This window comes from Equus asinus, chromosome X, assembly GCF_041296235.1.
Source record: "Equus asinus isolate D_3611 breed Donkey chromosome X, EquAss-T2T_v2, whole genome shotgun sequence".
Classification (NCBI taxonomy): domain Eukaryota; kingdom Metazoa; phylum Chordata; class Mammalia; order Perissodactyla; family Equidae; genus Equus; species Equus asinus.
Genome location: NC_091820.1, coordinates 118,748,105 through 118,762,912, shown reverse-complemented (window position 1 = coordinate 118,762,912; position 14,808 = coordinate 118,748,105). Strand labels below are relative to the sequence as shown.

At 36.6% G+C, this 14,808-nt stretch overlaps 1 protein-coding gene across 7 annotated transcripts in view; it reads left to right on the top strand.

Moving 5' to 3' along the window:
* The window catches only part of SMARCA1 (SNF2 related chromatin remodeling ATPase 1), a 67,946-nt gene that overhangs the window by 7,024 nt on the left and 46,114 nt on the right, over positions 1 to 14,808 (top strand). For all 7 annotated transcript variants that reach the window (XM_044763667.2, XM_044763668.2, XM_070502271.1 and 4 more), the window contains exons 3-11: positions 102 to 268; positions 613 to 713; positions 818 to 918; positions 3,386 to 3,565; positions 7,487 to 7,642; positions 8,782 to 8,913; positions 10,033 to 10,101; positions 12,998 to 13,107; positions 14,430 to 14,656. In XM_044763667.2, the coding sequence (XP_044619602.1) occupies positions 102 to 268; positions 613 to 713; positions 818 to 918; positions 3,386 to 3,565; positions 7,487 to 7,642; positions 8,782 to 8,913; positions 10,033 to 10,101; positions 12,998 to 13,107; positions 14,430 to 14,656 (1,243 nt within the window). The remainder of the gene's footprint in view (positions 1 to 101; positions 269 to 612; positions 714 to 817; positions 919 to 3,385; positions 3,566 to 7,486; positions 7,643 to 8,781; positions 8,914 to 10,032; positions 10,102 to 12,997; positions 13,108 to 14,429; positions 14,657 to 14,808) is intronic.

The following is a 14,808-nucleotide window of genomic DNA, read 5'->3' as shown; positions in this document are numbered from 1 at the left end:
CTTAGAACATAGTACAGAGTAGGTGCAATGTAAGTGTTTGTTAAATAACTTTGAATGATTAGAAAGAAAACCATTACTTTTTCTTTTGTTTTGTAAATTAGAAAGCAGACCGAGCCAAGCGATTTGAATTTTTACTGAAGCAGACAGAACTTTTTGCACATTTCATTCAACCTTCAGCGCAGAAATCTCCAACCTCTCCTCTGAACATGAAATTGGGACGTCCTCGAATGAAGAAAGATGACAAGCAGAGCTTAATTTCTGCTGGAGAGTATGTCGGCATGGCGCTCTCTCCTTTCTGCCCTCTCTCCTTCCCTCCCTTCCTCTTGTCCTTCCTTCTCCCTCCCCGCATGCTCTCCTTCCCTCTTCACTTGTTCACTATAACTCTGTATTCAAAAAATAAGGTTATTGTCAATGTAAATAGGTTTTGGAGGCAACAATGCTTTTTTCTCATTAGAAGTCGATCAATAAAAATGTAGGCAGGTTCTACCAACTTCTAAGCAAGACCTTAGATAACTCATTTTTTTTTCATAAAAGATATTATCAGAGTATACTGACTTCATTGACACCTTAGCATTTGGGTTGAAAATGACGGTTTTTCTTTTTTCATTTCAGCTACCGCCACAGGCGCACGGAACAAGAAGAAGATGAAGAGCTCCTCTCGGAAAGTCGGAAAACCTCTAATGTGTGTGTTAGGTTTGAGGTATCCCCTTCGTGTGAGTACTTCAGCATGTTGGTTTTGTTTTTCCAGTTTGGTTTTAGAAAAATTTTACTTGATTGTATTAATGAAAGTATGAGGCATCCTTGACTTTTTTTTCAGATGTGAAAGGAGGACCATTGAGAGATTATCAGATTCGAGGACTGAACTGGTTGATCTCTTTGTATGAAAATGGAGTCAATGGTATTTTGGCTGATGAAATGGTAAGGAGTTGGTACCAAAAAAACATTCTCAGTTATCAAGAATTTTAATGTAATAATTTGAAATACCTGAGCTGAATTGCCCCTCTGAGGCCTGGAAGCTGTGTGCTGTATTCAGTTATTATAATGTAAAAAGCATTTGTAAAGTCTAAAATTGTTCCAAATAACCTCTAGAACATATTCTTTCACAGGCCACAAAATTTTAGCGATTTCTTCAAATGGTTCTAAAAACCTGCTTGTACTTTTGTTTTTGTTTGTGCTTTGGCTTTCAGGAAGCTCAGAGGCAAAATAAATGCCAAAATGGAGCACGTGTGTAACTTTTCACGGTTTGCCCATTGTGTCCTTTGTGCCTTTTCCTATTCGAGACCTTCTAGTCTTACTTTCCTTGGCCTCTCTTTATTTCTATTTTACTGTTGATTTATGTTCCATGTGTTCATTGTAGGCTCCCGGAAATCCTTTTGGGAATAAGGTGGGATCTATAAACCAAACACTGAATGAATGAATGAATGAACCAAACAATAAGTGAATGAGTGCATGGATGGATGAATGTAAATGCCTTGATGTGTGAGCAATCAGAAAGTTAATAGATGGAATAAAGAACAGAGAAGTAAGGAGCAATATTGAGTCTTGATACAGCAGAGTGCCAGGTGGGGGTCAGTAAGTAAGCTAAGGAATGATGGACATATACATAAAATGACAAAACAGAAAAACTAAGGCCATTTAAGACGTTAATTCAGCAGATCAGGGGAGTATATGAAGGCCTAGATTGGTATTTTAAGACCAAATGAATAAGATGGGATTTAAGAGAGGGCAGGGGGAGTTTTAGATCTATATGACCCAGTGATGCTGATGTTTATGTGACTCTGGAGCCATATTTGGAGTCACTCTTATCCAGAAGAGCCACGTGACTATTTATGCTCTACAGCATGTAGTGTAGTAGTCAGTCCCATGGGTACTTATCCCTGTCCGAAAATCAAGGCTCTGTAGTTCCTTACATTTAGTGTTCTGGGTTGGAGACTACAGTCAGCTCAGAGGGGCAGGAGCTTGGTTAATTGGACAATAGAAAGACCAGGATTTTTCATTTCAAGCTCCTCTTGGTTGCAGCCTGTCTAAACATGAAGGATCTAAAGATCCTTCATATTGAATTTATGATGACACCAGGTATGTTTTAATTACTAAAAAAGGGAAGATACTTTAAGAAGTATAGAAAGTTTGGAAAAAATCTAGAAACAAGTTAAAAGCAAGCTATAATTCTGCTACCTAGAAATAACCACAGTTAATATTTTGGCATAGTTCTTTTTAGACTTTTTTCCTCTGGATGTATTTATTTTGCATAGTTGAAATCATAATATATAACTTGGTATTCTGATTGCTTCACATTCTTGCTTACTTTCCACATAATTAAAACATTTTTGTAAAAATAATTGTTAGTTACTGCATAATAGTTAATCTTATGGAGTTACCATAATTTTATTCATCTCCCTTATTCCTGGTTATTTGGATTCGTTGATGTATAATACATATATAATATATATATTGTGTGTGTGTGTATATATATAGTATATATTGGTTGATATATATACATGTATATGGCATATAATAATGCTGTTATGAGAACCTTTGTAATTTAGTTTTTCTGCACCTCTCAAATTATTTCCATAGGATTCCTAGAAGTGGAATTTCTTGCTTAAAGAGGATAAACATTTTAAGATTTTGATTCATAGCACCCATAAAACCCGTCTCATTAAGTGAAATATCAGAAGGGATGAACCCTGTAAAGATAGCTTTAAGCTTAGGTTTATAAAAGAAAATATATTCCTTGCATAGATAAAGCCAGAAACTATTTTAAAAGGCCGTGAAGCGTAGGACATAGTTCCCTTTTCCATTGATTAGGTGTTGGGTTCATGGGTGTTCAGTATATTATTTTTTTAAAAAGTCCACTGGACTAGGTGGTCTCTAGGTCCTTTCTGGCTGCAAAGGTCTTTTATGTTCTGTTCTTGTGGTTCCGTAGCTCTTCAAGGGTGTGAGGTGCAGGTACAGAGCTACAAGCCCCTTGATGCATAGTCTGAGTATTTCATGCCTGGGGTGTAATAATGTTAAGGACAATGGGAAAGAAAGACTGGTATCTAAGCAGGCTGTTAAAGGAAACGAGTCTTTGTGATATACACAAAATTCCTAATTTTGCAACCAGTAGGAAAAATTATATAGTAGATTGCTTGCTTCTTTAGGAGTACGTCTCCTAAATAGAAAGTTGCTTTGTTGAGCAAGTTTCTACCTGCAGGTTCCTGGTTTCTTTTTGTGCTCACAGTAAGTACAGGATTGGAATGGTTGTTCACTTAAAAAAAAAAGATATTTTAACTTCTTCCTTTGTGAGATGGTTGGCAAATATCTTTTCTGATGTTGTTACTAACAAAATGTTGCGTTAAATAAAAAACATTGATGCATTTTTTTCCTTGTCATAATAATGCAGGGTCTTGGTAAGACTTTACAAACAATTGCTTTGCTTGGTTACCTGAAACATTACCGAAACATTCCTGGACCTCACATGGTTTTAGTTCCAAAGTCTACTTTACATAACTGGATGAATGAATTCAAACGATGGGTCCCATCTCTCCGTGTTATTTGTTTCGTCGGGGACAAGGATGCAAGAGTAAGTGATAAACAGGTTTAAAAAGGCAATCGAGAATAACATTTTTGGGGTTAAGTTGCATGTTCTTGCCGTAAAAGACATGTAACTTGACTACAACTTAGCAACACTTTAGTTGTGTTTACTCTGTGTTAGGCTCTGTTGTAAGTGCTTTTTATCTATTAATTAATTCTCCTAGAATTCCTATGAGGTAGATGTGTTACCTGTTAATAACAGACAATCCATTATTGTGCTTATGTGCATTTACTTTTGACTAACTCATTAAGCTAAGCATTTTGTAATTTTTAAATTATTTTTATTGAGGTCACATTGGTTTATAACATTATATAAATTTCAGGTGTACATCATTATATTTTGATTTCTCCGTAGACTACGTCATGTTCACTACCCAAAGACTAATTACCATCTGTCACCATACACATGTGCCTTATTACATTTTTGAGTTGTACTTTGAAGTAACTTTTTATAAAAAAATCTTATTTTACTGACAGTGTATCTTATCAGTGACTCTATCATTTGTGCTGTTTGATGCCCAAAATGTGTGAATTTGCATGACTTAATTTTTTATGTTTGAATTTTTGACTTTTGGCTTTCACTTGCTATACATGTATACACCCACGAATGGGGCCTTTTTGATTTGTATGGAGAGCCTTGTGTTTTGTGTTTCTGCGTAGACACAGCTTTCAGTTTTGGTCTTTGCATAGAAAAATACATGTCTGCATACATTTCTAGATATTAGAAACTCTGGGCTTCTGCTTAAATTAGCCATTTGTCAATCTAGTAGGCTACAATTATTTTAGGACTGTAGAATTAATCTAAAAATAATAAATTATGCAAAAATACCAAAATGAATAATCAGCTTAGAAAGCATATTATTAAACTTTGTCTTTATTTTGCCTCCAGAGAACATAGTTTAAAGATTTATTCTATTTTATATATTTAGATAGGTTATCAAAAGATATCCTCAAAAGAACGGTAGCATAATGAATTATATAATTTTATTCTTATCATTTTGCTTGAAGAAAAATTACTTAAATTTAACATAAATAATTTAAATATTGAAATACTGGTCTCATAAATTCAGAATTACAGGCTTGATTCTTCCCTATGCCTAATATTTCCCAGTAGCACATTAGTCACTTAGAACTCTTTCTGATCTTTGCTATTATTTAATATAATCCCACTCCATATAAAACTTTGCTTTTCTGAAGTATTGGTTTTTTGCTGAAATTATTTCTTGAAGATCATAAGCAAGAGAGAAATATCTAGGCTTGTGTGTTCATAATGTTTCAGTAAAAAATGTATGTCGTGGTTTTCAGCTATATTATGTGGAATCCAAGGGTTTCATGAAGTATCTCTGGAAGCTTTTGAAGAAGTGGATGTATTTAATTTGTGACTGCCCTCTCTCTCCCCTGTGGGAGGTTGGGATTCTTCTGGTGGCTTCAAAAATTTCTTAATCTTGAAAACTAATCTTCGAAGTCAGTGTTTTTCAAATTGCTACTCATTAATAGGGTGGAAATTAATCTTAGTGGATAGTGACAACAAATTTTTAAAACACTGCGATAGAATAGAATAGAATAGAAAAAAGCAGAGTGTTTCATACATATTAAGGATACATATTGCTTCTTTCTATATACACACACTCGAACATATATGTGTTTACTGGATTGCGACCTAGAATGTAGTTTTACTGTGGGCCATGGTCAGAAGAGTTTGAAAACCAGTAATTATTAATTACATAAATAATGTGCCATATTTAACACTTAGAGATTGATGGTCAGTATGGATAGAGAAAATCTAGATCTTTATTTATAGACAAATTTGAATGTTGGTACCAGTATGGGCTAGATATATTGGGTCTTTCTAGTTTCCTGGCTCTTGAAACATTTTGTGAGGGCAATATTTTAGTAATAAAAAATTTGATGTAGGCTACAACAGGTATTTAATTGAATTGGGATATTGTTAGAGATACTCCTGATCCTGTCTGATGCTAATGTAGTCCTGAAGTTTATGAGGTGTGATTCCAAAACATGGTTTTTTGACCCCTTCCTTTTCCACTCCAGAGGCATCAAAGATCATGGACATGGAGGGCTGGCCCCATGGAGTAGTGGTTGGGTTCAACGTGTTCTGCTTCAGCGGCCTGGGTTCATGGGTTCAGATCCCAAGCATGGACCTACACCACTTGTCAGCCATGCTGTGGCAGTGACCCATGTATAAAGTGGAGGAAGATTGGCACAGATGTTAGGTCAGGGCTAATCTTCCTCAGCAAAGAAAAAAAAGATCATGGACATGGAAACAAGAGATCTGATTTTTAGTTCTGGCTTTGGTACTGACTGTGTGATGTTGAGTGAATCTTGAAGGGCCTTAATTTTGTCACCTATAAAAGGAAACCTTTTGGATTATGTAATCTTTAATATTCTGTCAAGATATTTAACTCTAACTCTTTCAAGTAGTTACACAAATTTCAAATCAGAGCTAATTTAAATTGAAAATATGCATATGTTCTATGAAACTGTAGGAGGAACCATTAAATTGAGTGTCTCACAAAATCAAACAAAGATAAGGTGTTTGCAGGACCAAATGGCGTCTGACACCCTGGTTCTCTTTATTTTGTCTCTAATTCCCTAATATCTTAATTATCGTTTTTAATGTGGCCACTTCCCAGGGTGCAACTGAGATCTCTACAAAGGCCTTTTTTCTGTTCTCTGCTTTAGTCCAGGCAATCCTTTTAAACATAGTGGGCACTCACTGAATATTTGTTGAATGAGTCCACAGTGTGTTTCGTGCATAACAGTGAATTTATGAAATAATTACTTAGCAGTGCACAGTTAATTTTTTTATGTGCTGTAATTTCAGATTTACAGTACCAGTCAGCCCCTTCTCAGTATAGATTTTGCTGCTCCCTGTTAACTTTTGTGGTTTTATTTTGACCTGTAACATCTGAAATTCAGTTCATACAAGTTAGAAATACTCTCAATCAACTTGGCTACTACATGGCCACTGCCTGTGAAGGTTTAAAAATAGTTTTAAATAGTCTCACTGTTGTAAATAGCCTCCTATACTGGATAGAGCAAGTCTCCTTTATAAAATCATGTCTGTAGCCTCGTAACAACATCAGGGAGTTCACAGAAACATTAATGAGCTTTCACGACCCCTTAACAAATACGTGACTCATCCTTGCTAGAAAGTGAAGGAATGTACAAGAGATCTCAAAAGGTTGGAATCACTCTTGGATAGTGAGTTCTTTCCATTTGTCGAAACCATATCATGTGGGCAATGCTTGGATCTTGGTAAGAATATGGTGTTCAGAAAGCAGTTACAGGGCCTGGCCCGGTGGCGCAGCGGTTAAGTTTGCACGTTCCGCTTCTCAGCGGCCCGGGGTTCGCCGGTTCGGATCCTGGGTGCGGACATGGCACCGCTTGGCATGCCATGCTGTGGTAGGCGTCCCACATATAGAGTAGAGGAAGGTGGGCACGGATGTTAGCTCAGGGCCGGTCTTCCTCAGCGAAAAGAGGTGGATTGGCAGCAGTTAGCTCAGGGCTAATCTTCCTGAAAACAAACAAACAAACAAAAAAACCACAACTTAAGAAAGCAGTTACTTTGCCGATGTCCCTTTGGACCTGTTGGTATGAAGAAAGAGCCTGGTAGTTTAGTCATCTTCTGGCGATAGGAACTTCTCCACTTCATTGAATATGCTGTACTTGTTTAAGGGAAGCCTTTGCTTGTCTTTTGTTGATGAATACATTCGCATGCCATCTGGATAATTGACCACAAAGGTATCTTTGGGCCTCAGTTTTTCTGTGTCTAAAATGGATGAGACCAAATGATTGCCAGGGTCTCTTAGAAGTCTAATATTCTCTTGCTGCTTTAATTCTGTGATCATCTTGTCCATATTCTAATAGAAGGAACTTTATTTTGCATTAGGCTGCTTTTATTCGTGATGAAATGATGCCAGGAGAGTGGGATGTTTGTGTCACTTCTTACGAGATGGTAATTAAAGAAAAATCTGTATTCAAAAAGTTTCATTGGCGATACCTAGTCATTGATGAGGCTCACAGAATAAAGAATGAAAAATCTAAGGTAAGCCACTTCTCAATAATTTTATTAAAGTTTTCTTTTAACTATCACATGTTTGTTTACTTCTCTGTATTCAAAATAAAAAAGTGATGGAAGATTGTGATTTTATTCATGGAATGTGAATGGAAATCAGTTTTGAAAAGGGTTTTAAGGTTTAAATTATTGAATGCAAAACAAATGAAAATCCAGCACAGTTTTTAACGTAAAGAAAGTTAGGTGTTTATTGGCTGTACCTGTTGCAGCTTAACTCTGTTATCCTACAGTATTTTAATATTTTGGTAATATTTGGTGTCCAGATGTCATTTGCACTGATTTATTTTTTAATGAGGAGCTACCTTATGTTATTCATGTGGATTAGAAAAAATCATTTCCTTGAATTATCTGACGTGTGTGAATTAGAGTGTGGTGTTAACATTGAAAAATGTCAATGTTTCTTGCCATTCAACTCCATCAACAGTAGGCAAAGCATCAATTATTATGTGAACTTCTCTTTGGATCACTGGGCTACTTTGGGAGAAAGGGACAGAACTGGAGCAAAACCACCAGGTGGATCATACTAATTTCAAATTGGAACTAGTACCCGATAAGAGGATGCATGTTAGAGAAGAATTGTTTAAGAGCATTGTAAAAATGTGCATTTTTATTGATAACATTACTGTTCTTTTATACTTTTGATGCTTTAATTTGTGGTCTTATGTTTAGAAAGTTAATATTAGATATCAGGGAAAATGGGCTCAACTCTGGTGCTTAAAAATTGTGACCATGTCAAGCTGGAGCTAGACTAGGCATGTAGAGGAGCATGATTGGCGGGGAGAAGGAAGTATTTTTGTGTGTAGTGACTAGCCTGGATTCCTTAGTGTTCTAATTGTTTCTGTGGACCCAAAATGGAGAGTAAATGTTGTGAAGTGGGGCAGGGGTCTCAGGTATGACTGTGATCTGTATTCTTGTGAGGGTCGAAATGCCCAGAACATTTTGTTCATTTGTGCTTCACTGTGGCAGTGTCACCTGAAGTAGGATATTTTTCCATAGAAAATCAATTTTCAAGTTTTATTTTATTCAGGAAATGCATTGGTTGGATAAAGAACTGAATGTACAGCCTTCTAATAAATAAAACGATGTTAACGGAACTATTACTTTTCCAGCTTTCAGAGATCGTTCGTGAGTTCAAGTCAACTAACCGCTTGCTCCTGACTGGAACACCTTTGCAGAATAACCTGCATGAACTCTGGGCATTGCTCAACTTTTTATTGCCTGATGTCTTTAATTCTGCAGATGTAAGTTTAAGTCAGACGTTTTAAGTATGATTTTCTTATGCTCACAGACATGTTTTCAAAGCATAGACTGTAGATTGAAATAGTTCTATAGTTAGAGTTCTTTTTCATTTGTAATTCTTTATCTGTGTTTTTGTTTTCTCAGGAAAGAGCTCTGAAGTACAAATTTTTCAAATGTGGATGTTTAGAGAAATAATGTTTCTTTTCTTTGAGATTATCCTCCCCGTTAAACTTTACCTATATCACATTGCTACTACAGGTTATGATATGAGATAAGCTGAGTTCAGAATAGTGCACTCAATATTTTCTTCTGGTTAAATTGGAAGGGCTTTCTATATACTAGTTTTGCAGTTGGAGTCTTTAAAATGAGCTTTGATTATTGTAGGCATTAACATCCGGTGAGTGCTAAAGAGCTCATAATGTATGATTTGAAAAACAGCGTATTTTGTAAATGTATGATTTACATTGTTTTTGTCGTTAACACAAGGTTATGCTAGTGCAGCAAACTGAATTGAATGATTTAAGGACTTTGCAGCTTGATTTTCCTCATTACTGATATTAATTGATAATAAAAAGTACCAAGTTCAGCTATTCATTGGTTTGTATACTTTATCATTTTTATCGTTTGATTAACATTTTCATTAGCAATGTGTGTTTTCGATTTTATATTCTTACTCCTACTCCTCTTAACTGGATATAATGCTACTATGGTATGGGGAAGCCTAATAAAAGCATTTTAAGGAAAAACTACTGATGGAGTTTCTGTGTAATGGGGTTCAGATTTTGTTAACTGCTCCAGTATTTTATCTATTTTCAGAAGTAGATAATATTGGCCATCACAGTTAACATATTTTTGAAGGTGCTGTCATCCACTGCCAGTCTTCCTTTTTTGTATGTGAGCTGCCACCATAGCATGGCGAGTGGTGTAGGTCCGCCCCTGGGAGCCAAACCTGGGCTGCCGAAGTGGAGCGTGCCAAACTTAACCACTAGGCCACTGGGGCTGGCTCTGAAAGTGCTTTTAAAGTGAATTATTGCTATATAAGTTGTATAAGAATTTATAGGATATTGAGCTTATTAAAAGAAAAACTGTGCACTTACTGCAGAATTTTGACCCCTCCACAGGACTTTGATTCTTGGTTTGACACTAAAAATTGTCTTGGTGATCAAAAACTCGTGGAAAGACTTCACACAGTAAGTAATAGCAGACAAGAAGATTTAGTAATTAAATGTGTGTAACGGAGCCAGAAAACCAACTGCCATAGAATCCATTTGAACTTGCGGGTTAACCTCTTGGCTCAGTCTCCCTGCTTCTCCCTCCCAACATCCCTCTTTGGGAAATACACTCTACTATATCCTCAGCCAATCTATGAACAGCATTTTAGCTTCAGCTCTCAGCCGTGGATAATGTGATCCTCTCCAGCAGAGGGTCTTCACTCTCTTATACTCCACAGGTCCTCAAGATCGTATCAGTATTCTCCTAGTTCCCCAGTGCCACTTGTAAGCCACTGCTTCTCCACTGTCATGTGTAGAACTTTTCCTTTGAAGCTCAAGTTATCTTGCAGGTTCACCCACCACCCATTCTCTTTGTCATGTACTCAACACCAGGTGACTCTCTCACATTCATTAAACACCAGTTTTCCATTCTTTGATAACTTATGTTCTTCTAGCTCTTTCACTCATGTTACTCCTGTATCTATTCTCTTACAGAGACCTTCAGTCCCTGACCCCTGCTTTTTCTCCCCATCCATCAGCCCATTTCTGCTGTTACTTTTTTCTGTATCCAGCAGTGAGCCCATTTTCTATCACTTGAACCACTCATTTGCCAATACTCCCGAACTCCCTTGCTGTCTTGTCTGTCTGCCATTTCAGCCCTGAAAGCCCTAAACTAGAATAGTGTAACTGTGTCTCCGTTCTCTGGGTTTGAGTTCTGCTTCTACCACTTACTAGCAGAGTGACCTACTCTGTGCTGGGGCTGCTCAAAACTGATAAAGAAGATTATACAACTGTATAGGTTGAAACCATTACAATTTCGTGTTCCCTAATGTAAGCTGGGATTTGATGATGCTGGTGATCCTTCAGTATGGCCTTCTGCAGCATTCTTTCCCGTTTCCTACAACAGCTATTTCAGACCTTGCCCAATATCCCCAAGACTTCTATCCCAAGTATCCCCTACTCTCTTTCTCCCTCAGCAGGTAGTATCCATTCCTTTCTCAAAGAGAAATCAGAAGGCATTAGGTAGGAATTCCTTCAAGGCTATCCATCTTCCACAGGTATCTGCATCTGTGTTGTGTTCTGCCTGAGCGGAAGAGGTATGCTTTCTCTGGTCGATGGCTAATTCTTTCAGCATGAACGCTGGATGTCATCTCTTCCTATTTCTTTATGGACGTTTCTCCATGATTTATCCTTTTCATTGACTGAATTTTCTACCTCTCCCTCCACATTGGCTCTTCTCTTTCCACATCTCAAATATCTCCCCTGTTAAATTCAAACCCCTACTGATACCCACCCGCCCTCACACATGTACGAAACAGTACTCGCTCATTACTGTGTCCATCTTTAGCTGTGATTGTGGTTTCTTCCCTTGATAGCTAAGCTTCTTGAAAGAGTAGTTTATCCTCTCCATCGCCACTACCTAATTTTCTCTTCACTCTTGAATCCATTGACCACTGGCTTCTATCCATTCCATACAACTGAAACTTATTTTGCAAGTGATTTTCCAGTTGCTCAATTCACGGTACACCTTTTGGTCAGTATCTTGGCTTCTCTGTACTATTTAGCACTGCTGACCACTCCTCCTGCTCAAAACTCTTGTATGATTTCTGGGTATGGAATGGATTTTCTCTTCCCTCTTTGCCTGCTTCTGCCAGTCCCCTTTATGGACTTTTCTTTCTCTGTCCCTGAAAGTGTAGTATTTTGTATGGCTATGTCTTTGATCTTCTTTTTCATGCAGGCTCTCCCTGGGGATCCACTTCCATGGTTTCAGTTACCACCTGTATACTTCTAACTTCCAAATTTGTCTCTATATTTCTCTTCTAGCTCTAGACTTACATATCCCACTGCCTTCGAGTCTTTCTGCCTAAATGTCTCACAGGCAGTTTAGACCCTTAAGAGTCTCTCCTACACAAGTTTAAGAGGCCCAAACCAGAGACCAGAAGTTTTTTACTTTTCCCTTTTCCTTATCACCTGTAGATCTGTAATAATGACAGCTTGTGGTTAAGCTCCACACACGTACTACCACAAATTGTTGCAGCAGCCTTGGAAATAGGTGTCATTATCCCCATTTAAAAATGCTTGGTATATACATATATCAGAATTTTTTTGACATGGGGAAACAAGCTCAGAAAGGTTCCGAAACTTGCCCAGACTCACAACAGTGAATCGGACTGAGCTGATTATAGAATCAGCTTGATCTGGCTTTGAATTTTGCTTCTACCACTTACTAGCAGAGTGACTTTGGTGATGTTACTGAAGTTGAAGTAATCACATTTCCCTCAAGGATTTATTGTAAGGATTCAGTATGCTATGTAAAGCTCGTAGAGCACTGTCTGGCACATTGCAGATTCTGTATGGATAGTAGCACTGGCATTTGTGATAGAATCTGTCTTCCAGATATACACTGATTATTTCATCTTTTTTCTCTGTTCATCTTTATCTTCCTTAACATTGAACCATTTTGTCCTCATTCATATATTGAACCATTTTGAGATTTCCTGCATTTTTATTTCACTTTTAGAAACTCTGATCCATACTCTCACCAGATTTCCTTTGAAGGTTTAAAAAAGCTCATATGACAGCAGATTTTTTTTAAAAAAGCTCTTCCACGCTTATTCAATAATCAATAATATTGTCTTTATTTTTAATGTATTTTGTGCCATCAAATTATGAATGTCTATTTTAGGGCCCCTATTCTGATTTTCTAGGTGGCCATTACTTGGTTCTTCTTTACCAAGAAAGTTGGCAGCTGTTGTTGGTAGTGTTTTTCAGATGATGCAGTGGGAAGTAAATTTCACATTAGGGTGTTGTCATTGAAATATATGGTTTATAATATTACATGTTTTATAAACTTTATAAAAACTATCACTTTTAGGTTTTAAAACCATTTTTGTTACGTCGTATAAAAACTGATGTAGAGAAGAGCCTGCCTCCTAAAAAGGAAATAAAGATTTACTTGGGGCTGAGTAAAATGCAACGAGAATGGTGAGCTCTTTTATTTCCATTAGAATTGATTTATGTATAAGGATTTGTTAAAAAATTAACTTTGTAGTGGTTCAGTTGTGCCATTAGTACAAAAATTACACATTTCATGTTTAAATGTCGAGTTAAGTAGTTCAAATATTTTAACAGAAAATTGATGAGTATTTTATTTAACCTTTGGGTAAGAGCATGGGCCTGGAGTGTATAGGCCTGTGCTTGAATCCTATGCTTTGCATCTTAATGGCTGCTTAGCTTGGGCAAGTTTAATAACCTCAATTTCTCTTCTGTAAAATGGGGATAATAATACTTAGCTTATGGGAATTAAAGGTTAATGTCACTGGCACGTTTGTTATTCTTGCTTTTTTCCATCAGTGAAAATAGTAATAACTATAATAACAATAAGTGACAATAAGATGGGTGAAAACATCAGTGATTGTAGATATTACAAAAGCAGAAGCTGGGATGGTTGGATAAATACAAGCAAACTAGGAAATTGACAAAGGAAGTCACAAGGAATCATAAATTAGACATGCTAATAATGTAATATTGCTGCTAAGAGAAGCAAAACATTGCTTATTTACATAAAATTAGATCACATAATATGTAATTATATCTCGACTATTGAAGCCAGTTTAGGATAGTGGTGAAGAGTATATTCTTTGGATTCTGACATAAGGTCACACCCTGGCTTTGTCCTTTTCTGTGGCCCTGAGTAAGTTGTTTGACTCCTCTTAGCGGCCTGAATTTCCATCTGTAAAATGGGCGTGATACTAGTGCGTATCTCAGAATTGTGAAGATTTAACAAGTTGATTTCTATAAAGCCCTTGACCTGATACCTGGCACTTGCACTCAGTACAAGTTGGCTGTGATTATAATTATTATTATTGTTCAGGTAGATATGTAGGTCTGTTTTTGCCCAGGTGAAGGTCTAGAAAAGACGTTTATAGAATCAGAAAGAAATGACCTATGACAACATGTATAAGAAATTGTGATTGTTTTAAGCACAAACAGGTAAAAGTTGGATGGCATCTTTTGGCAAATATTGTAGTTATTGAATAATTACCAGATATAATTATCTGAATATTTATTAGCTGATGGCAATTTTTGGTAATGATAAAGCAGGAGGAAACAGGTTTATAGGCAGCATACAAGTTAAAATGTTCAAATCTTCACTGCTTTCTTAGTTTTGCTGATCAAATTTACACTCAAATCAAATCTTGTTGTTTGTCTTTAAATGAGAATCCAAGCTGATCACCACAGGGACATTTCTTGATGGCATTAAACCTTTCTAATAGTTGATGATTAATTATAGTTTAAAACTTTAGGTATACAAAAATCCTGATGAAAGATATTGATGTTTTAAACTCTGCTGGCAAGATGGACAAGATGCGACTCTTAAACATTCTGATGCAGCTTCGCAAGTGTTGTAATCATCCTTACCTGTTTGATGGTGCTGAACCTGGTCCACCTTATACCACTGATGAGCACATTGTCAGTAACAGTGGTAAAATGGTAGTTCTTGATAAACTGTTGGCCAAACTCAAAGAACAGGGTGAGTTACAAATCTTTAAATTAACGTGAAATAACTTAATATTGATGACTTGTATATGAATAACAATTTTCATAAACACTAATCATTCATTCTCTCCTTCAGCAAACATTGTTGAGTACTTACTATTTACCAGGAATTGTCCTAAGGTCTGC